Genomic DNA, 24,122 nt, shown 5'->3' on the forward strand with positions numbered 1-24,122 from the left:
ACATTAAAAGATAAAAGATAAATTAACATTGATATTTTAACCCAAAAATGTTACATTAGACAATCTAAACATAAATATTTTAGAGATGTATTAACATTTATTAAGTTTTGGAACATGAAATTTCAATCGGTTAGTATAATATGTTAAAAGATACATTTTTTTAATCTCTACTGGTTTTTACTCCTGACGAAAAGCTTTTAGCAAAAGCACGTTTAATCTGCTTTTCTATAGTTCTTTGTTAAGAAATTTTCCATTATGAAAACGGGGGAAATAATAAAAACATTTTGTAAATAAGCATGTATAATTGAATAAAATAAGACATTAATAAAGTAATAATGAGTATCACATATCAAAATATCAGTTAACCACAAGTATAATAATTTCATTCTTATTAAACCGTCGTTTGTGAGCAAATCTTAAGAATTTTGACTAGATTTAAGAATTTACCACCAGCCATGAGATCCACCACCACCATAGCCTCTTACTGCTTTCTTGTAAGTCACCACTTTCGGTACAGAGACGTATTTCGTAACATGTACCACTTTAGGGACGGTGATCGCTTTGTGTACGTGTACCACTTTTCTAGCGGTGACGTAGCGAGGGCCCCCGCAGCCGTATCCTCCACAGCTTGGCTTGTGGACGATGATGGGAGGGTGGCAGCCACCGCCTCCGCAAGGGCTGTGGCTAGCGTGGCTTATAATGGGTGCGGAGTGGCTAATGGGTGCCGAGTAACTAATTGGTGCGGAGTGGATGATAGGTGCTGAATAACTAATAGGTGCGGAGTGGCTTATGGGTGCAGAGTAACTAATGGGTGCGGAGTGGCTGATAGCTGCGGAATGACCGCATCCGAAACTGCCACAAGGACTTGAACTATATGCGTAGCTGCTGCCGAAGCCGCCGCCATAGCCACTGCCGTAGCTACCACCGTAGCTACCACCGTAGCTACCACCGTAGCCACCACCGTAGCTGCCACCATAGCTGCTTCCATAGCTAGGGGAGCTATGCCAGCCGCTGCCGCCACGTTTGACCCTCCCCCCTGACACGGTCACCAGTAGAACGCAGATTGCTATCTGGAAAGTCAATAAAGGGTTGTTAGGCAAAATTTCAAGAATAAATAATAACTGTCGGATGTGATTATTATTTAAGACGTAATCGTCAAAGTCTGCAAAATGTAAAAGCAGTAGAATTTTTAAGCCAGCGATACACTCTTTACCCTTAGTAACAAAAGTAAAGTCTTCGAATATGTGTTCCAACGGGAATAAACAAAAGAAATGAATAGCTTCGCTTTGCTTTTGAAAAAAATGGTAAGCTATATAAATTTGAGATTCATTTTGATATTAAATTGGTGGCATGTTACAAGTGTTACAACATACAATTACGCCATTTTTCGTTAAAATTCTGTAGGTATTTTGTCAATCGATTATTTTCTTTCTACTTTCTTTATAGTGAGCAATGTATCGAATCAAGTTCTTAAATTGTCTGATTTGCTCAATTTGACTTGGACGAACTTTGACTATATCAAACTTATCAGAATCTTCAAAATAATTATCTAATCAATACTTACTAGAGACTTCATGGCGTCGTCCTGACTAATGCTTCCTCAGACTCATCTATCTCCTTTATACGGTGCGCTTGCGCAACCGACCTCGCGACACTATTATCATATTATAATACACATTTAATATTCCATAAATTGTATAATTTGTTAATTTACCTTCGTTTCTTTTGTCGATGGTCGCTGTGGAAAATTGGCGAGGTGCCCTTGTGTGAATGGTATATTTTGAATAAATTAAAGTCAGTGGTATTTACAATTTTAGCAAATATGTAATAATTAAGAACGAAAATATCCATACTAATATTATAAATGGGAATGTGTGTGTGTCTGTTTGTTAGTTCGTCTTTCACGGCAAAACGGAGCGACGAATTGACGTATTTTTTTAAGTGGAGATAGTTGAAGGGATGGAGATGACATAGGCTACTTTTCTTTCTCTCTATCTAATCCCACACTTCCCTAAAATGGGGGGTGGAAGTTTGTATGAAGGATACCTCAATTTTCGAATTTAACGCGAGCGAAGCCGCGGGAAAAAGCTAATACCTATTCCAAAAATTGTATAACTTGTTAATTTACCTTAATTTCTTTCGTCAATGGTCGCTGTGGAAAATTGGCGGTGTTTCATTGTGTGGATTGAAAAATATTTTTCCCCTCACTAGCTCGGAAACACGTGTTTGGTCCTGTAATACCAGCGGGTAAAAACGCATTTTATCCACTAGTGGGTAAAGTAATTTGACCTTGAATAAAGTCAAATTAACTGCTTTAAAATTGATAAAAGCAGGTGAATCTAGTAATAAAGATGATTTACCACCTGTGGAATTACTGGAAGCAGTGGTAAACGCATGTAGTTTCCTCGCTATAGTGAGGGGAAAATTTTTGTGTTACACTCGGGTGCAAATGTATTTTACTTCTCGTGTGTTAAAAAACTCACAAGTTCAGGATTCTATTCTCGAACCACTCGCTTCGCTCGTGGTTCAACTACAGAATCTCTTCACTTGCTTGTTTTTCAATTCCACACTCGGCGTTAAAATACAACTTTGCCCCCTTGTATAACAAATAACTATTTCCCCTCACTAGCTCGGAAACACGTGTTTTGTCCTTTAATACCAGCGGGTAAAAACGCATTTTATCCACTAGTGGGTAAAGTAATTTGACCTTGAATAAAGTTAAAGTAACTGCTTTTAAATTAATAAAAGTGGGTGAATCTAGTAATTAAGGTTATTTACCACCAGTGGAACTACTGGAAGCAGTGATAAACGCATTTTTTGCGTTGTAGTTTCCTCGTTATAGTGAGGGGAAAAGTTTTGTGTTACACTCGGGTGCAAATGTATTTTACTTCTCGTGTGTTAAAAAACTCGCAAGTTCAGGATTCTATTCTCGAACCACTCGCTTCGCTCGTGGTTCAACTATAGAATCCTTTCACTTGCTCGTTTTTCAATTCCGCACTCGGCGTTAAAATACAACTTTGCCCCCTTGTATAACAAATAACTATTATCTGTGTGGGATTGTTATGCTTTGTTGATAATTTTATTTTTAAAGCGCGTTAAAATTTTACAAAAACGGCGAAATTAATTATGTCGCAAAAAATGGTTTGATATTCAAATTTGATAACAATTAGCCAAAAAAACTGAACAGTCCGACACAGATTATTTCATTGTTATTCAGATTCTTAAATTTCGTTCCGATTTGGAGGGAGAGGAAACAGTCTAAAGCGGCACCTCAATTTTAATTTTTTTTCGCAATATCTTTCACCTCACCTGTTGTCATTTTTAGGGTTCCGTAGCCAAAATGGCAAAAACGGAACCCTTATAGTTTCGTCATGTCCGTCTGTCCGTCTGTCCGTCTGTCCGTCTGTCCGTCTGTCACAGCCGATTTACTCGGAAACTATAAGTACTACAGTGATGAAATTTGATGGGAATATGTGTTGTATGAACCGCTACAAAATTATGACACTAAATAGTAAAAAAAAGAATTGGGGGTGGGGCCCCCATACATGTAACTGAGGGATGAAAATTTTTTTTCGATGTACATACCCGTGTGGGGTATCAATGGAAAGGTCTTTTAAAATGATATAAAGTTTTCTAAAAAACATTTTTCTTAAAGTGAACGGTTTTTGAGATATCAGCTCTCAAAGTCGTAAAAAGTATGTCCCCCCCCCTCTATTTTTATAACTACGGGGTATAAAATTCTAAAAAAAATAGAGGTGATGCATGCTAATTAACTCTTTCAACGATTTTTGGTTTGATCAAAGTATCTCTTATAGTTTTTTTCTGTAAATCTAGTCAGTTACACGAGTATTATTAAACTAAAGTTCCCACATTAATTGAATTGAAAATACCTTTTCATTTTAGCATTTTCGCTCCTATTGCCTCTTAATGTTTTCCAAAGAAAGTTGTTGCGTACGCATTTTGTCTTAAAAATGTATCAGACGAAGAAAGTGGCGCCCTCATTCAATTGAATCATGCAAATGTAGGTGGCTCTGTAAAATTGCATACCATATATATACAATATACTTAATATACGAGCATGCGAATAGTGCTTATTCATTGGAGTCAAAATCCCATTGACTGACGCCAACCACGCTTACTCCTGTCGCAATTTGCACAGTAGAAAACGCACGACCGGCATCGTATGAGATGTCCAATCCATATAAATTACTATCGTACACGTGCAACGTCTTGCATTCAGAACGCATTATTGACCGATGACATAACGCGAACTTGACTCTATTGGAGTCGACCTTACCCTTCATTATGTAACTTGTTTATTTACACAGTTTTTATGGAATGATCCATAATTATCGTTGCATTTACCTAAAAAAATATTACAAAAATTATAAAATCTTATACCTTTTAAACGAGCAATTCTTGTATATTTATTTATTTTGACGACCGGTCTGGCGACCTTTTAACAATTTCGCTGAAATTTGTTGTGGGGGTTTCGGGTGTGAAAAAACGGTCTAGCTTAGCCTTAGATCCCGGAAAACGCGAATTTTCTAGTTTTCATGCGTTTTTCTTTCGCGTTAGGAAACGTAAAATATGGTCGTTAATTTCGCCGACTGCGCATCGGCTCCACGTAGCTCAGCCGTAAGAGGTCGGTTTAATGTTCGCAGGCAGATCGCAGGTGAAAGCGTTTCGAATCCCGGCCAGAAATTAATTTTTGTTTTTTTTTATTTATAAGAGTTTTTTTTTATCTAAAGGCGTGATATAATAAAATAGAACCGAGCGAAGCTCGGTCGCCTAGATATTAGTACCTAAATCTAGGTAGCTAGGTTGCGCAAGCTGCCCAGGACCGGAGTAAATGGAGAAATATGATCCCTACACCCCAGCAGAGGGTAACAGGATTTAAAGAAGAGAAGAAATCTATAATAAAAAAGCTGTAAATTTGTATTTCATTGTATGTATTATATGTAATATTTATTATAAATATCTATTTATGTAAAAGTATGTGTAGTCATACATATAGTTTGCTTTTCTTCTTAGTACATCACCTTTTTGTTTTCTCTCTGCACCATTTGTATTTAATCTCTGTTTGGCCCTATGGTTGACTGGCAGAGAATGCCTTTTGGCATTAAGTCCGCCATTTGTAAATTTTTGTGTATTTTTGTGCAATATAGTTTAAATAAATAAAATTTGCATCCATTGGCGACAAAGTCAAAACGCGTCCATAGAACATTTTTAGTGATGAAAAAGTTTACACATTATAGGTAGAATATTTGTTTTACAACTTTGCCCAAGTTGTTGTTTAACCATGATGCCAATACATACAAGACAATATTGAAACACGAGCGTAGCGAGTGATACGAGAACTGGAATCTTGAGCGTTGCGAGGCTTTCAAGACACGAAGGTTAAACAAATTTCAACCCCGAGTAAAACACGAAATTTTTCACCACTAATTGTGAAATATAAAATTAAATCAAATCCATCAATTTATTTAATATACTTATGATTCAAAATTATTATTTGTAGGTAAATTCTACCAGCGACATCGTTGCAATTTGTATGAATTGTCTTTGCATTCTTGTGGATAAAATGCAATTTTGCTATCTGTTTTCGAAGGATCAAGCCTTTACCAGTTGCTGTGGTGAAATATAGTACATTAATACGATACAAGTGCGATAAAAAAGTAATTCGAAACGAGTGACGATAAATTAAAACACGAACGTTGAAAGTGTTCTAAGTTGACACGAGTTGCGAATTAATTATTCGCACATGTATCGTGTCATGTTTTACAGTACATATGGTTAATTCCATTTATGACATTTATTTAGTTGCGTAATGAGCTCATTACCTAACAAGTGCGGTAATTTAGCTTCATATGTACTGTAAAAATATATAGATAGTAAAGTTTGTTTTCGTCAGAAAAAAAACAGGCTATAATTTATTCTGCCGAAAACAGAGTCTGGCCAAAAGTTTGTTTTCGTCAGAAAAAAAACAGGCTATAATTTATTCTGCCGAAAGCAGAGTCTGGCCAAAAGTTTGTTTTCGTCAGAAAAAAAACAGGCTATAATTTATTCTGACGAAAAAGGAATCTGACGAATGTGTCTTAGTATACAAAAGTACTCAATGGCATACATTTATTAATAATTAAATAAAAGTCCCAATATACTGCAAAAATATTTATTTTAAAACTATTTACATAGAAAAAAACCGAAATACAATTAAATCACTTTATAAAAGTTAACATGATTATTTTTTGTTTATTTTTTCGACATTTTTATCATTTCTATCCCTAACCACTTTTAAAATACTGTAAGAACAAGTTGACATTCATCTCAACGTATTGCGTTTCGTTTTAAAGGCAAAACAAAAACAACGGATCATTTCAGGTCCCTAAATGTTTACAGTGTAATAAAAGCCACTTTTTCAATCAACTCCATTACCATTCGTTCCAACCGTTCCACCCACTGTTCCAGCCACTGTTCCAGCCGCCGTTCCAGCCGCCGTTCCAGCCACCGTGCCAGCCACGCCCGGACCAGCCCGACCAGCCGGGCGAGTAGCGCCGGACGATTATTGGTCTGGAGCCGTACCAGACATTACCAGCTGCGGCTAGGCCCAGAACTAGGAGGAAGACGAAGGCCTGGAAAGAAAACATTTTTCAAGTTATTTTATTTATTAAAAAAAAAAATCTGTTTAATTCTAAGAACGTACATGCATTTATGAACTTAACTGCTAATCTTAAATTGAAAAGATTATTTGAGTTAAGGAGTCTAGGTACATATGAATTGTTATTTATTTTATTTATACATAATTAAGTTAAGTTTTTTCGTTTTATTGACGACCGGTTTGGCCTAGCGCGTGACCCTGCCTGTTACGCCGTGGTCCCGGGTTCGAATCCCGGTAAGGGCTTTTTGTGTGATGAGCACAGATATTTGTTCCTGAGTCATGGATGTTTTCTATGTATATAAGTATTTGTATATTATATATATCGTTGTCTGAGTAGGTACCTACAACACAAGTCTTCTTGAGCTTAGCGTGGGACTCAGTTAATCTGTGTAAGAATGTCCTATAATATTTATTTATTATTTATTGTTATTCTTATTATTTATTAACTGGGAATTTTTATGTAGGTCAGTGGTGGGTAAACTTTTTTCACTGAGGGCCAAAATATAAATAAAAGTAAATAAATTGTCGAGTGACGAGCATAAGTCAATAATTACATAAAAAAATAAGCAGAAATCTACCTTGTTTTGACAATACTTCGGTTCACAATGGCTCTGAACTTGTAGTACTGACTTCTGCTTATCACCCGATGAAAATTCTCTTAATTGATAAATCTTGGCACTTAAAAATGGAGCACTCGAAATTCAAATTTTCCATGGAAATTAAGAATTCATATAATATATTTATATTTATATAATATAAATAAATAAGTGTAATGGCTCGTCGAAGATTCCGTCAACGTCAAAGGTTGACGGAATCATGGACGAAACCTAGGAAGGAACGCGTTTTGTAAACATTTGGCCGTAAGCCCTACATTTTTTGACGCCTTTTTTAGTGTCAAAGTGCCAAAATTTGGCTGACCGTCTTTACTTCCTTAAATCACAGAATACATAAATGTTAAATTGAAAATAAACAAAGTATATTTAAATGTGCTTTCGTAAAAAAATAAACTATAATATTTGCAATACTTACAATGGTCTTCATGTTGAATCAAGATTGGTGCATCGCAAGCGCATCCTTGCGCTTATATACTCCCCGGCAGGACCTTTCCGCATGCACTTTTCATTCAAACGACCTCAGTACGTAGCCAAATGCAAAAACGCTTACGATAATATCGTTATCGTAGGTTGCTATCTCTATCGCTCCGTATTGGCGTGACAGAGCCAGACTGAGTTTCAATCGGCGTCTAGCGTCAACGATTGTCATTTCAGCTGCATCCTTGCTAAGATATGCTCTTTTATATGAGCTTCAATGTCCTATGTCAGAGACCGATTCGAACTTAAAAGTAATGTTAAAGATACGTGATATACACCAAGTTTTTTTGTTTTCCGTTAAATTCGACACGTCGTTAGGTTCATTATCAGGAACCATCCTGTATATCACTTTTAGTAAAATTTCATCGTTTTCATATATAATAATTGAATTGATTAGTGTGAGAGACCCTTAGGAATTATATTCAAGTTAGTGTCAAGTGATTGACGGCACCTGTCAAAACAAATAACATTAGGAATTGGTAAAGGCTGCCACACACGTGTTCAGTAATTATCTTTTTTTTTAATAACTCGATAACCGTAAATGTTAAGACGCTTGTTTCTTAGAGAAATTAATAGTATTTGATCTTAATAACCTTCCCTTAAAGTTAACGGAATACAATAAAAACAGGGTGTACCTATATATTTTTATACCACTATGTGGCAAACAAGCAAACGCGCGTGAAAACTTTGGATGTGATGTGAGTGACGTTTATGTTTGAAGGAACGTACCTACCTACCTCATTTTGTTATTCCGTCTATCATTAGATTTCTTTGTCAGTCGGTCCCTCAATCGGTGACATAATGTCATTCTGTTGAAGACTAGGTCCCTCCATAGGCGTCTGTTCCTCGCCAAGCGCATGGCCTCGTGCAGTTTTAATTGCGTTTAATTTTAACACACCATCTAGTTTGGGGAGGGGCCTGAGAACTTTAATTTACTTTAAATGATAATAAATTATTAATGAGGCGTAATTATAACACTTTTTTAAGTTCGAATCACGTCTTATACCAGTTCATTCACGCATTGCAATGTGCTTTCTGCAATTCCGTAGCTGTCACTTGTTTTACACATTTTAGGATTATCTTGCACCTACATTTATTTGGCATTCTTATTACTTCAACTTTAAAGTTCATTTTGAAGGAGAAAATCGAAATGTTACTAGTGGTAGTTATATTTCGGGAGTTCATAAGGTCACACCTAGTAGTTTTAAACAGAGTTATTACTTATTATATTATGTGAATGTGCCCGGAAAAACGTCCCACTTTGTCCATTGCTATAAAGCCGCTTTGTCGGTTTATTTATGTAAAGATACAAGTAAATCTCGCCTTAATGGTAACCGACAAAGTGGGACGTTTTACTAAACACACTCACCATATGTTCAGATTCAAGAGTGTATTTTGAAATGCATTTTAAGCAAGTATAACATGTTGTACAAGTTGTAGGTACTAGTTTCAGAGTAATGTGGTCTGGCCCCGTAGCCGAATGGCATTTCTCCGACGCCAAACGAAAGCGATACGCCGCTGGCTCTGTCGCGCCAATACGCAAGCGCGATAGAGATAGATATCTACTAGCGCTTCGTTTCGTGTCGTGAGCGTTTCGTGAGCGATTGTGCCATTCGGCTAGCCACCCTGATAAGAATTTGGACATGTTGACGTATAAATTGGGCAGTTACGAGATGACCCGAGAGATAGTCAGTTTCTATATGGCAATCGTTTTCTAAATAAGGTATAGCGGGGCAAATGTCGACTGGTCCATTTTTTCCATGTTTTACAATGTTTGCGTTTGTGTTAAATAGAGTGTCCACCGCATCATTATGGTAGGCGTGTTCAGTGGATACATGTAGACAACATCATAGTGTAATAATGGACAAAATGGATCAGTTACAATTGCCAGTCGAGATTTTCCCGCTGTACCTTAGCATACTTAGCATATTCCTACGTATTCCTAGCAATGCACTACGGACGAGAAGTTTCCAAAGTTGCAGAACTTTCCTCGTGAGAATTTTCGGTAACTTCTGAGAATGTTCTCGAAAACGATAATTTATCAGAATACTTAGTAACTTCGTAGTTTATACCATGATTTCGTCGGACTCAGCAAGTCAAGACGTAGCCCCGTGGTAGTGCGCTGGCTTCGTATGCCGATGTTCTCAGGTTCGATCCTGACAGCGATCTTTTTCTTTAATTTATATTTTGACATGATTAAATCAAGATCAATCAATCAATCAAGAAATAATAGTTCGGTACCTAATTTAAAAAAGTCAGGACTAAAACTGTGAAGTCTGAAAGTCGAAATGTTCCCTGAAGTATAGTGAGAATTTAAGCAACTTATTGGTATTTAAAAAATATTTTAAGCGGGTTACTCACGTATTAAGTCGATATAGCGTTCGACATGTTTACACAACATGTTACTTAACAAGTGACGTAATAAGTGTTGTGTGCAATCCTGCTTTTGACAAGAGTAACATAGTGGGTAGCTCCGATCTCGCCACGGTGACGTCGCCCGCGCCGCCGACCCCCCCTGCGCCTGTCCTCAGCAGCCGCGCGCACCGAGCAAGCGCCCGCAGTATGCGTCGCGCTCTCGACATGTAAAGGCGGGGTGTCGCTACTCTTGAGAAAGGCTCTCGAAATTGAGCCGAAACATGTCGAACGCTATATCGACTTAATACGTGAGTAACCCGCTTAAAATATTTTTAAATATGTATGAGTCTCACGGGAGTTTTATAGTTAAAACTTATTGGTAACTTATCACTTATCAACAAAATAGCTAACTGTAAAGGACAATATTATATGTATAATAACATATAGTTTTATATTATGCCCATTTAAACTTTATTTCAAGTATATTCTCTCGTTTAAACAATAAATTTCATGTTGCAGGAATGTTCTGCGAACATTCTCAAGAATGTTTCCGCTTTTTGGGAATGTTCTGCAATTTCTACATTACTACGTATTCCTATTCCTATAGGATTTGGTGTACAGTGTAGTGCAAAAAGGGTTTCCTTAGTCTTTTTTCGGAAACGTTCGTATCTGTCATGCTAGTTCAGTCAATGTCAGTACATCTTGTACTGAGACTGACTGAAATAGCATGACACGTTCGTACAACAATTAATAACTAGTATAGATTTTCGCACTACATCTATACTAGTTATTAATTGTTGTTTTTAATCCCCGACGCAAAAACAACGGGGTATTATAAGTTTGACGTGTCTGTCTGTGTGTGTGTATGTCTGTGGCATCGCAGCTCCCGAACGGACGAACCGATTTAGATTTAGTTTTTTTTTGTTTGAAAGCTGAGTTAGTCGGGAGTGTTCTTAGCCATGTTTCATAAAAATGGGTCCCTATATCGCGGTCGGGGTTTTTTCAAAATTTCAATTTTGTTTATTGATTATGTATTATGTCTTTATTCCAAAATTGCCAAATAACTATTTTCTTTCTTTCTTTCCTTATTTGCCGTTTTGCTGCTGCAGTTTTGCAGCACGACATACGTAACGACTCATGCAGGAATGTGAATTGTGCTATCCGTGCTGCACATATTTAGCATTCTTAGGTGGTCTACATGTCGCAATAATTAGGTCTAGATCGCCCCATTACAATTAGGTAACATTAGGTAAGGTACAGCGGGGCAAATCTCGACTGGGGGCAAATGTAACTGGGCCATTTTTTCATGTTTTACAATGTTTGAATTATTAAATAGAGTGTTCACTGGAGAACTCAACATCATAGTGTAATAATGGAAAAATGGATCAGTCTTTACAATTGCCCTACAGTGAAGATTTCCCCGCTGCACTTTATGCAATTGGTTTATTGCTTCTGGCAAGGTTTTATAAAACTAGGGACCAGAAATTTTGCTAAAAGTTATATTTTTCGCAGAGGTAGCCAGAATATTACCGGAACTTTAGAAAAATACTTCCTACAATTTTTTTATATGGAATTAACTGTTTAGTGTTATATAAAACAATCAAAAATAACCACAAAATTAAAAAAAAAAAAAACAATTTTTCAATGAAACATTCATGAAACATGGCTAAGAGCACTTCCGACTAACTCTCAGACAAAAAAAAAACTAAATCTAAATCGCCATCCGTTCGGGAGCTACGATGCCACAGACAGACAGATAAACAGACAGACAGACACGTCAAACTTATCGTTTCTGTGTCGGTTTTGCGTTGGGAGTTAAAAAAATACTTATTGACATTGTTTGATATTTATGTTTTTAAATATTTTCAGGTAACATAAAATTATGCAATTTGCGCATGGAACATGTTTCTCTTAATAAATCTAACTAGAATCATAATTATAGAGTAATACCAAGATAAGCCGACAGTGATTTTGATGGTCCCGCCTGTGCAAAGGCCAAGCACCTACCTAAACGCCATAATTTCATAGAAATAGGTGTGTTAAAATAACACTTGCTACGGACTAACAAAATCGCTGTGAACTTAGCTTGGGTGTCAATAAGGAATGCAATCGCGCAACAAGTTTGGAAATTCAAGATCTCACACGAATATTCTGAATCGAGATAGGGAATTTCGAGATCTCGACCGTCAGACTTTCGAGACAAGATTGTGTAAGAATGTCCTATAAGATTATGATTATGATTATAATACTTATTTACTTATTTATTTAAGATCTGGGAATGCCGAAAATAATCAGATTTTAATCGAAAATCTGTAATAAAATCACGTATAGATGTAATACATATTATCCGTAGGAGAGTTGGGCACCTCATGTTACATTTTAAAATATTTCGAAACCTACTTTCCAAACATTCGTGCGAGATCTCGCGAGATCCCGAAATTATGAGATCGAGATTGCAATTAGGTTATGGGCTCTATTTTATAATTGTGCCTCTGAAGTGCTTTAAACGAAACGGAGAAGAAACTACAGTGCATATGGACATAATATAATACATTGCCAGTACTACTTTGGGCGATTCCAAACCACTGGGATTGGGACTGGTTCCAAACCTGGTAACATCAAGTCAATTATTGGAATCCTAATTACGTATTTAATAAATGCCATATCTGGTCAATTTGACCGCATGTCCTTTAGGTACTTGAAGAGTAGAGATGTCTCGATGGTGTTGGTCGAATGCCGAATTTTGTTTTTAGGGTTCCGTACCAAAAAGGCACAAAAAGAACCCTTATGGCGCAGCTCTGTCCGTCTGTCTAATTACTAAATATCTCGAGAACTACTTATGCTATATCGATTTGAAATTTTGAATAGTTATGAACATTGTGCATTGTTAACCTCTACAAACTGAAGGTATAATTTTTTTTAATTTATTAATATTAATTATAGAAAATGGCCAAAATAAAAGGGGGGGCAAACTGTAAATGTCAAGTTACTAGGTCAAGTGGGGTATTGTTAGAAAGAGCTCAAATTGTACATATCAAAACTGTTTTTAATAGTTTTTTTATTGTGGAAAAACAAAAGAATTTTGAAGGAAAATATAAAAATAATACCGCCCCCCCTTATCTCCGAAGTTTACTAACGAAAAATTATTAAAATTTTACGAAACATTGGATAACACATGCTATTTTGTTTATTTGGCCAAATATTGTCATCCGGCTAAATACAGAATAGTCATGACATCCCTACGAAGGAGCCTACACGCGTTGACGTTAATGACATGTTTTGATTCCCTTAAAGGTTAATTTCATAAGTTTGGTTGGTTATTGATGGTTGGATAAGACAAGAATACCTACATAGCTTATATCAAACTAGCCACTCCCAGCAAACTTTGTTTCACCTATACATACTTATTTGTATTTTGAACTTAAAAAGATAATTTGTGATTGTGTTCAGTAAAACGTCCCATTTTTTTTGTCGGTTACCATTTAAGGTAAGATTTAGTTGTATTTTTATATGAATAAACTGACAAAACTGCTTTCTTATAGCAATCGACAAAGTGGGACGTTTTACCGTGCACACTCACATTTGAAATAATTATACATATAGGTAATATGTTTACATATATGCGCTCACGATTTGGGATTCGGACTCAGGACCATAGGCTTCACTACCTTTTATGTCAGACTTCGGTCATAAACCGGGCGCCTTCGGCACCCTCTAACTTAAAGTGTCGGGCGAAGCCCGTCGCACGCGGTCCTAAGCCGGGCGCCTTCGGCACCCTCTAAGACTAAATACGTCGGGCGAAGCCTGTCGCACGCGGTCCTAAGCCGGGCGCCTTCGGCGCCCTAACAAAGTGTCGGGCGAAGCTCAGCCCGACGCACGTGGACCCAAGCCGGGCGCCTTCGGTAGCAGACAGTCACCTACCCATGAGTACCCACTATACTAGGCTAGATCGGTCGTCAAACTGTAACGTGTCCCATAATAAAAGTTGTTCTATATAATAATAAAATATGGTACTCCGCTCCTGAAGTATATTTATGTATGAACCACCGATTACTCTTTATTTCAAAAAGAATTAAAAAGTTTTTATTGAGAATTTGTTTTTACACCGAAGACGATATATATAATATTTTACCATTTTTATTGTACCATTATATTTAAGTAGTTTTAAGGCTTCAAACACAATACCTGTATTGTTTTTTGAATAAATATATGATATGATATGACATGACATATCATATCATATCATAGGTTTTATGTTACACCTTGTTAATAAAATAATTAAATGAGATCTCTCTGACACTGTTAAAGTGACATGAGAGACAATGTTAAACATCCTAACAGGAGATTACATTATAGGGGATGGTTATTTAGAAAATAAATTAAAATATTTTTTTTTGTTTAGGAAATGAAAACAAAAAAAAACATTTAAAAATTTTGTAATTTCTAGTGAAATGTGTTTTGGCGTTAATTAACGTCCCTTAAAATATCCGTGACCAATTTGGTAACACCCTATATACTTGACAAAATTTTTGACCGCTTCCTCTTTCATGAACGCTCTGCACACAAGATCGTCTGTTTTACCCATATCAAAGAGGATCGAGTATTATAGAGAGTTACTGTCGAAGTAAAATGTGTAATCACAGTGCATAGACTGCCATCTCTTGACAGTCTTGACACGGCTTAAACTTTTGAATCTTGGTTTTGAGCAATTTATAAATAAATAAATAAATATTGTTTTCAACTTAGATAATTTGAACCATATTCTTCGAACCTGCCGCGGCTGATATGTAGCCAGACCGGTCGTATTTGAACCATATTCTTAGCTGATATGTGTTAAAATGTCAAATATTAATATTAGCGCCATCTAGCTGAGCGTACCTCAAAGGTGTAATGGCATCTAGGCCACCGTACCTTTTTCTGTATGGTACTGAGGTACGTTTTTCTCTTAGACTTTATCTGTCTATACGGAGTTATACGTATATACCTTTAATATGTCTTTGCCTAAAGTAAAAAGCTCAGCATATTCAAGTAAGATTTTTTTTACTGCTTCCTCTTCGCTGAACGCTCTGCACACAAGACCGTCTATTTTACACATATTTTAGCGAAAATAGTGCACTCATCTCGAATATACCAACTGATATGATGTTCTGTCCATCAGATATATCGGAACGCTCAAGATGCTCAAAAATATTTAAACGTGCCTCTATATCCAAGGTGTTAAGGCGTGTTCAGACATTTTTAAACGCCTCAGCCGCTCCGATGTATCTGATGGCGACTATTCCCAAGGAAAACCTGTCCGTATTTTCCAATAACGACGTTATTGACAAAATGGAAGCGATCTTTGCGCAAGAGTGGATCCGATGGGCGTTACTATCCATTGACATTTCGTAGACCTTATTCCTTGGTAATAAAATACATAATTGGTCAGTTTATGTGTTGATACTTATAACCTGTTCATAACTGGGCTAATGTTATGAGGCAAGGTCAATATTCATCAAGATTTAGGTTTATTTCTGTGACAAGTTTTTAATAAACAAGTTGAGGTTAAACTATTTTGGGTTTATATGATGTGCCTTAGTTTTAATAGGTTACACAGACATCGATGTAGATAGACACGTCTGTATCGCAAATTACACTGAATTTTCTGCAGCATTGTTTCTTAAATTCTTTTATTTTGCTAAGTAAACATAGACCTGTGATTATAAACAACTTTTAACATGAGATCGACCCCGAAACGGCTAGTATTTTGTCGCATAGTCGCATTGAAAAGGATGGAATAGCAAACTTATATTCGTGGGTTTGAGCATAATTATTAGTGTCACAATTTTCTATGATTTGTAAGCGTAATTAAGGCAATCTAACTACCAATCGAAGTATTTTTTAAACCAGAGCTAAAACCTTCTCTATTAGGTTCATGACCTTTTAAACTATTTTAAATATAATATATGCTACCACAATGTTCTAGCATAAGGAAAATCAACTTTCATTTCCGCTTAAGGTCAATGGGATTGCTTGAAATAATAAAAAAAACAGGAAATAAATTAAAGCGTCTTTATTTGGCATAATAGCAGTTTACCATCCAGCGGCGTATCTAGGGGCGGCGATCAGTTTGGCAGAGTGTAGGGGCGCGTGGATGGACGTATGTAGGGGGGAGGATTGGAGAAGGGGGGAGGAATGGAGCAGGGGCGCGGAGTGCGCGGAGAGAAGAGGGGCTGAATGAAGTGAGTGAGAGGATAAAAGTGGAGCGGAGTGGAGGGAATGGGATGAGAGCAAGGGAGAAGAATGGGAAGAGAGTAGGGGCGAGGAGTGGATCAGGGGAGCGGAGTGGGAGAGCAGAGGGGCGGAGTGGAGACCGTGAGATGACAGTAGAGGGGCAGAGTGGAGAGAGTGAGAGGAGAGGGCAGAGTGGGATAGCAGAGGCGCTGAGTGGAGGGAATGAGAGGACAGGGCAGAGTGGGATAGCAGAGGCGCTGAGTGGAGAGAATGAGAGGACAGGGCAGAGTGGGATAGCAGAGGCGCTGAGTGGAGGGAATGAGGGGACAGGGCAGAGTGGGATAGCAGAGGCGCTGAGTGGAGGGAATGAGGGGACAGGGCAGAGTGGGATAGCAGAGGCGCTGAGTGGAGGGAATGAGGGGACAGGGCAGAGTGGGATAGCAGAGGTGCTGAGTGAGCGGAGAGCAGAGGAGCGGAATGCAGAGAATGCGCGGAGAGCAGCGGCGCTGAATGCAGAGACAACGGCGCTGAGTGTAAATGGGCGCTAGCGTAGGGGAGATCGAGTGGCTCAGCAGTGGAGAGTGGGCGCTCAGAATTGGCGCTGAGTCGAGGGAGTGGGCGCTCAGGATCGGCGCTGAGTGTGAGTGGGCGCTCAGGGGCGACAGCAGGCCTCCGGGCTCGCCGTAGATGCCGCGTTTGTCACGGGCGGAGGCCGAAGCGGCTAGGCAGAGGAGGGCGCACACCTGGAATTACATATATTATTAATAATAGTTTCAAATAGAATGCTCAAAACATTGTACATGTGTTGATGGGATACTAATAAAGACCTATGACTAAATTATTTTGGCAATACAAGTTATAATTAAAGTACTTATCATGTTAGCCTCTTTAATATAGTAAATTGTGCAACGCGGGGCGGAAGTTGGACATTGCTAGCGAGAGTAGGTATCAAGAGAACGACTTTCTTATAACACAATAAATATAGCACATTAAGTCCGTTTTCACATTATCCGATCCAATATCGGATGTCGGAAGGATCTCAATGGAAACAATCCAAGATGGCGCCTGTAATGCATGGAATATCGGTCCGAAATCCGATATCGGATCGGATAATGTGAAAACGCACTTAGTGCGATGAAAAATATATTTACATTATAAAATATAATTATTTATGTTTACATTTTAGGCACAAAGTACTGTAAACATTTATCAAGTTGTTTATATGTAATAGCTTTGTATAGACTGGCCAAAAATGCACTGCAGCGGCATTAAATAAGACCGTGTTAAAATATTTATTTTATCAGCAACTCTCGCATCAAATATTAGCCATTGAATAAGTCTGAGAACGTCATCAACATGTTGCTTTATATAATTGTTTTCTCCAGCCAAAGTTCACTGCGATAACTTAGCCCTTGATTCAGAATACTCGGATGTCACACATTGGCCTACACTAAATGACGAGGCTAACCAGTTCTATACAGTGTGTAAAGTGTGCTACCAGCAACAGGGCTTTTTTAAAAGGAGCGTAATCTAATATATTTAGTCCTTTAACTTAACCACGCCCTTAAGTTAATAAATAAAAAAAAATTTTGACTTCTTTCTAATAAGAAAAATATTGCTAACAATATACAGCACAGACACTTTATCAAGTAAGGGAAATGACCGCTAAGTATTAGCGATGTGAGTAAAGATAATCACAAAGTGGACGCAATGCATTGAATGTGCTAATTTCGGAAAATTAATTTACAATCACGCATTTTTCCAATTTGAAATAACTTTCATAACGTTTCTCATACACGCTCGTCGGTTTCGATTTGCTAATATGATAAAATTAATTTTGCATTTAATTTAAATAACTGTGATTTGCTATATATGTAAAGTATTGCTAATGGTCCTAATGGATCATTTTATTATCGGTTTTAACCTCGTACGGCCCAATGTACATATTGTTGTAATCTCATTTGAATCTTTCATGAACCAAATAAAGTAGAATTTCCATTGATACATTGATTTTTGAAACAAACGAAATTCGTACCAATTTACTTATACCTCTAGAAAAGGTTCAAATTCAAAATGGGAAAACTAACTATGGTGGGCTTTACGAGGTTATTAAATGCCCGCATAATGGTAACACACTGTATAAAAACTTAGTAATGTAAAAAACAAAATTCAACTTACGAAGAATTTCATTTTCACCGTTTTGCTCGACGTTGTACGAAACAATGTTGCCATGTGTTGGATCTGGCGACGTTTTATAGTGATGTAGGCTCTAAATCTTGCAAGGAAATGTCGCAAGGGCTGGCATCCCTCCTTCTGTGAGGAAACCGCGTTGACACCTTAATTTCAATGCTACATGTTAAAATTAGAATATATTAACGTCACTTGCGATGATTGGCTTTCGGAGAGATTAGATAATGGTAGGCTTTAGGAACATTTAGAATAGAATATAATATAATAGAAAAAACTTTATTCAGGACGCTTTTTAAACATATAAATAAAGGTTGACTGGAAGAGATCCCATTAAGGGATAAGTCCGCCTACATTGTATATTACTGACTCTGTAACTGTGTCTCTTTTGTTTCCTTTATGTACATGTACAATAAAGCTTATACATACATACATACATAAATTACAAAAACATGTCACAAAAATTGAATTAAAACGTCACTGAAAGGTTTCCACTCAGCTTGGTGTCAAGGTACCTTTTGGATACTTTGACGCTGGACTTCCAAGGCAACCCTTCCGTTACATACTTTGGTGTCACTTTGATAGTGATTGAACGGCCTTAGTGCGTTTTCAGTTTCATTATCCGATCCGATATCGGCTGTCGGAACGATATCCCATATACTTACGCCGCCATTCTTTGATATTTTTGAAATTTGGAATATTGAACATTGGTTTTATGCTATATATTACAGAAAAAATATAATCGTGTTTGTATTTTGAATATTTTTTTTTTAATTCACAAAAAACTTTTCAGATTTTTACTTTCAATTTACCCACCCTTGCGGATGTATATCGTACTTAAAATTAATACGAGATATTACATAAACCATCTTCTGTCCAATAAAGTAAAAACTGTTTAAATCGGTTAACATTATAAAGAATTATCCCTGAATAAATTATGGATCGTTCAAGTTGTCTCTATTGCTGGGATGAAGAGTAAACTATGTGCTTTTAATTATAATATTTGATTGTAAAAGCGTGGGGCGCTGCAGTCGTGCTGCAAGTCCAGTTAGCGCGCCAATCTGTGTAAACTGCTTCTCGTAATATAGCTTAACTTGATTTCTCAGCAAGTTATACAAAAAGTTTTTCCTGTTACAGCGCCCCACGCTTTTACAATCAAATATTATAATTAAAAGCACATAGTTTACTCTTCATCCCAGCAATAGAGACAACTTGAACGATCCATAATTTATTTTTGGCTTTTACGTGCATTTATAAAAGCGTGTTTTTCTAGTTTTTTAAACTATAAATTTATTTTATACTTTTTAGTCGTTAATAATGAAATATATTTAAAATTTAAACAAAAATATTATTTCAAGTAGGCGAATTTCGCAAGCCATTTGTGGCTTAACACGTATTGCTATTGCTTAATAAGAATTAATACCACCTGATGTATAGGTACCAAGTTTATCACAATAAAGTCATTCATTTAAAAAATTTTTCATAGTGCTGCGCTAATTTGAAGATTAATGCAATACAGAGCTTAAGGATTTCATCTTACAGAGTAGGAAAGAGACAAAAGGTTGAATTTTCTCAGTCGCTCTCTAGTATATTTGCGTGGGGTTGAACCTGGTTATGGAACGTGGACGCGACAGTTTGCTAAGCAACTAAAAAACTGATAGTGGCTCTGGGATCTGTAGACCTTCGCGACGTGCTTAGCAGTGGCGTGGCGTGAAATTTTTCGTTGATAAAGCCCTTACTTTTGCCCCCCTTACTTTTGCTCTTAAGGGTCACAAGAAAGCCCTAACCCAACTTATTTTAAATATTACATTGATCTTTCTTTTATGCGGGGGGCTTTGCCCCCCGAGCCCCCCTTACTTTTGCTCTTAAGGGTCACAAGAAAACCCTAACCAAATTTATTTTAAATATTACGTTGATCTTTTTTTTATGCGGCGGGCTTTGCCTCCCGAGCCCTCCTTACTTTTGCTCTTAAGGGTCACAAGCCCTAATACTACGCTACGTTGATCTTTCTTTTATGCGGGGGGCTTCGCCCCCCGAGCCCCCCTTACTTTTGCACTTAAGGGTCACAAGAAAACCCTAACCTAATTTATTTTAAATATTACGTTGATCTTTTTTTTATGCGGGGGGCTTCGCCCCCCGAGCCCCCCTTACTTTTGCACTTAAGGGTCACAAGAAAACCCTAACCAAATTTATTTTAAATATTACGTTGATCTTTTTTTTATGCGGCGGGCTTTGCCTCCCGAGCCCTCCTTACTTTTGCTCTTAAGGGTCACAAGCCCTAACCCAACTTATTATAAATATTACGTTGATCTTTCTTTTATGCGGGGGGCTTCGCCCCCCGAGCCCCCCTTTCTTTTGCTCTTAAGGGTCACAAGAAAACCCTAACCCAACTTATTTTAAATATTACGTTGATCTTTCTTTTATGCGGGGGCTTCGCCCCCCGAGCCCCCCTTACTTTTGCACTTAAGGGTCACAAGAAAACCCTAACCCAATTTATTTTAAATATTACGTTGATCTTCTTTTATGCGGGGGGCTTCGCCCCCCGAGCCCCCCTTTTGTTTATTTACTCTTGAGGGTCACAAGAAAACCCTAAACCAACTTATTTTGAATACTACGTTGATTTTTTTTTGCGGGGTGCTTTGCCCCCCGAACCCCCCTTAGTTTTGTTCTTCAGGGTCACAAGAAAACCCTAACCCAACTTATTTTACATACTACGTTGATCCTTTTTTTGCGGCCCCCCGAGTCCCCCTTTATTTGCTCATAAGGGTCACAAGCAAACCCTAACCTAACTTATTTTAAATATTACGTTGATCTTTCTTTTATGCGGGGGGCTTCGCCCCCCGAGCCCCCCTTACTTTTGCTCTTAAGGGTCACAAGAAAACCCTAGCCCAACTTATTTTAAAAATTACATTGATCTTCCTTTTATGCCGGGGGCTTCGCCCCTCGAGGCCCCCTTTCTTTCCTCTTAAGGGTCACAAGAAAACCCTAACCCAACTTATTTTAAATAGTACATTGATCATTTTTTTATGCGGGGGGCTTCGCCCCCCGAGCCCCCCTTTCTTTGCTTTTAATGGTCACAAGAAAACCCTAACCCAACTTATTTTAAATACTACGTTGATCTTTCTTTGATGCGGGGGTCTTCGCCTCCCCGAACCCCCTTTAGTTTTGCTCTTAAGGGTCACAAGAAAACCCTAACCCAACTTATTTTACATACTTTGTTGATCCTTTTTTTTGCGGGGGGCTTCGCCCCCCGAGCCCCCCTTTATTTGCTCTTAAGGGTCATAAGAAAACCTTACCCAACTTATTTTAAATATTACATTAATCATTCTTTTATGCGGGGGGCCCCGAGCCCCTCTTACTTTTGCTCTTAAGGGTCACAAAAAAACCCTAGCCCAACTTATTTTACACACTACGTTGATCTTTCTTTTTTCCGGGGGGCTTCGCCCCCGCCCCCAATTTTGCTTTTGTTATCAATTTTTTTTTGTAAGCATGTGGACGCTAGCCCGCGACCTGGGCTACATATTTAAGGGTCACAAAAAAGACCCTTACCTGGCTTAGTTTAAATACTTATTCGGTCTTTCCTTTTTCCGCTCATAATGGTCGCAAGAAAACCCTAACCTAACTTAGGTCTCGCTTCGCTTCGGTCAATAATATGTTTGTTATAACGTTGAAAACGTAACGTTCAAAGTTCATTACGTGGCCTTTCTCACAAGCGCAAACACAACTATGATACGATATGCCATCATGGAATGCCAGTGCCAATCTTCGGGCTTCATTATCAGACCTTGAAACCTAGTCGTGGTCAAAGTTCATTATAAGACTTTTCTAAGAAACCAGAAAACAGCTATAATACGAAGTTCCATCATGTAGTTCCAGTTCATATCTTCCGGCTCCATCATCAGACCTTGAAACCTAATCGTAGTCATAGTTCATTACAAGACTTTTCTAAGAAGCCCAAAAACAGCTATGATACGATGTTCCATCATGTAGTTCCAGTTCATATCTTCCGGCTCCATCATCAGACCTTGAAACCTAATCGTAGTCAAAGTTCATTACAAGACTTTTCTATGAAGCCCAAAAACAGCTATGATACGATGTTCCATCATGTAGTTCCAGCTCATATCTTCCGGCTCCATCATCAGACCTTGAAACCTAATTGTAGTCAAAGTTCATTACAAGACTTTCCTAAGAAGCCCAAAAACAGCTATGATACGATGTTCCATCATGTAGTACGACTCCTGGAAGATGGTTAAATTAGCTTCCTTAGATTCCATTACATACATAGTTACATACACGACGACCTAATAAAAGCGTGTTAAAAACCAGGTCGCGCAAATTAGTTAGCAAATTGACCGGGAGATGATTGACCTATACACTTGACCTATACACTATAATACTCATTAGTGCCTATACTTTTGTCTTCTAGTCAAGTCATTAGAGTTATATGAAAATATGAGATTATTTTTACTAAGTTTGAAAGAAAGTTTGTACGGAACCCTCGGTGGGCGAGTCCGACTCGCACTTGGCCGGTTTTTTACATTGAAATCCTTCCGACATTTGATAATATGAAAACGGACGGACATTAATTACCATTAATACCATTATTTAGTGAAACTGTTCACGTTAGATCACTAAAATAAAATATTTATTTCATCTTTATTGCACAAAAGAAAAATCTTACAATACAAAAGGCGGACTTAATGCTTAAGGCGTTCTCTACCTCGAGGCAAAGCTTGGAGATAACATTCCGCCGCCCTTAGAGCTGGGGCCACTTTCTCGAAACTACAAGTTACAATTTACAAGTGGTTTTCAATGTCTAATATGACAAGTTGGAAATGAAAGGCGCCTAGCCTTTCAGAGACAAGATGCGCTAGATAATTTTCATCACGGCGGTCTAGTAGTAAAGACTTTAGCTGAGAACCGGGTTCGATTCCCGACGTGGCCACCGGTGGACTTAGTCGCTTTTCCTTTAGTGTATGATATCTGTTTCACAGAGCACATGAAACCACTAAAGTTTCAGTGCCACTCTTGGCAAATAAGGGGTTGAAAGAAAACGAAACTGTGACATTGCAGTGACAGGTTGCCAGCCTCTCGCCTACACCACAATTTAACCCAAATCCTACAGTCGACTTCTACGACACCCACGGGAAGAAAGGGGGTGGTGAAATTCTTAATTCTTTCTTTTAATTCTTTTATATTAGTGGTAATTACATATTGGAATTGCCAATATATTAGTTAAGTATTCATTACACACATTACTAAATAATTACTAGGCATATTAAATACGATGAGTGTGTAGACGACCGGTCTGGAGTAGTCGGTAGTGACCTTGCCTGATAAGTCGCGGTCCCGGGTTCGAATCCCGGTAAGGGAATTTATTTGTGTGATGAGCACAGATACTTGTTCCTGAGTCATTAATGTTTTCTATGTATATAAGTATTTATATATTATATATCGTTGTCTGAGTACCCACAACACAAGCCTTCTTGAGCACAGTGGTCTAGTGGTAAAGACGTTAGCCGCGTAAGCTGAAGACTTGGGTTCGATTCCCGGCTCGGCCACCAGTGGGCCTTGCCGTTTTTTCTTTCGTGTATGATATCTATTTCAATTTTTAATTC

At 37.8% G+C, this 24,122-nt stretch overlaps 3 protein-coding genes across 3 annotated transcripts; all 3 read right to left on the reverse strand.

Moving 5' to 3' along the window:
* Positions 1 to 282: 282 nt before the first annotated feature.
* Positions 283 to 1,648, reverse strand: LOC125235401 (5'-3' exoribonuclease 2-like). Its single transcript, XM_048141948.1, has 2 exons — positions 1,565 to 1,648; positions 283 to 1,070 (listed from the first exon to the last, which is right to left on the reverse strand). The coding sequence occupies exons 1-2, from the start codon at positions 1,574 to 1,576 to the stop codon at positions 444 to 446; spliced, it is 639 nt and encodes a 212-aa protein (XP_047997905.1). The 5' UTR covers positions 1,577 to 1,648; the 3' UTR covers positions 283 to 443.
* A 4,510-nt stretch (positions 1,649 to 6,158) lies between these two features.
* On the reverse strand, positions 6,159 to 7,827 carry LOC125235518 (putative uncharacterized protein DDB_G0286915). Its single transcript, XM_048142095.1, has 2 exons — positions 7,688 to 7,827; positions 6,159 to 6,632 (listed from the first exon to the last, which is right to left on the reverse strand). The coding sequence occupies exons 1-2, from the start codon at positions 7,697 to 7,699 to the stop codon at positions 6,432 to 6,434; spliced, it is 213 nt and encodes a 70-aa protein (XP_047998052.1). The 5' UTR covers positions 7,700 to 7,827; the 3' UTR covers positions 6,159 to 6,431.
* An 8,314-nt stretch (positions 7,828 to 16,141) lies between these two features.
* Positions 16,142 to 18,632, reverse strand: LOC125235367 (cornifin-A-like). Its single transcript, XM_048141919.1, has 2 exons — positions 18,496 to 18,632; positions 16,142 to 17,060 (listed from the first exon to the last, which is right to left on the reverse strand). The coding sequence occupies exons 1-2, from the start codon at positions 18,547 to 18,549 to the stop codon at positions 16,416 to 16,418; spliced, it is 699 nt and encodes a 232-aa protein (XP_047997876.1). The 5' UTR covers positions 18,550 to 18,632; the 3' UTR covers positions 16,142 to 16,415.
* Positions 18,633 to 24,122: the final 5,490 nt, after the last annotated feature.

Source organism: Leguminivora glycinivorella, chromosome 17 (genome assembly GCF_023078275.1).
Source record: "Leguminivora glycinivorella isolate SPB_JAAS2020 chromosome 17, LegGlyc_1.1, whole genome shotgun sequence".
Lineage (NCBI taxonomy): Eukaryota > Metazoa > Arthropoda > Insecta > Lepidoptera > Tortricidae > Leguminivora > Leguminivora glycinivorella.

Bases quoted from the DNA above. Each gene is read 5' to 3' on its own strand.
- LOC125235367 (XM_048141919.1), bottom strand. From the start codon at position 18,549: ATGGCAACATTGTTTCGTACAACGTCGAGCAAAACGGTGAAAATGAAA. The intron at 17,061-18,495 runs GTAAGTTGAATT...ATGTAATTCCAG, and splicing joins CGGTGAAAATGAAATTCTTC to GTGTGCGCCCTCCTCTGCCT.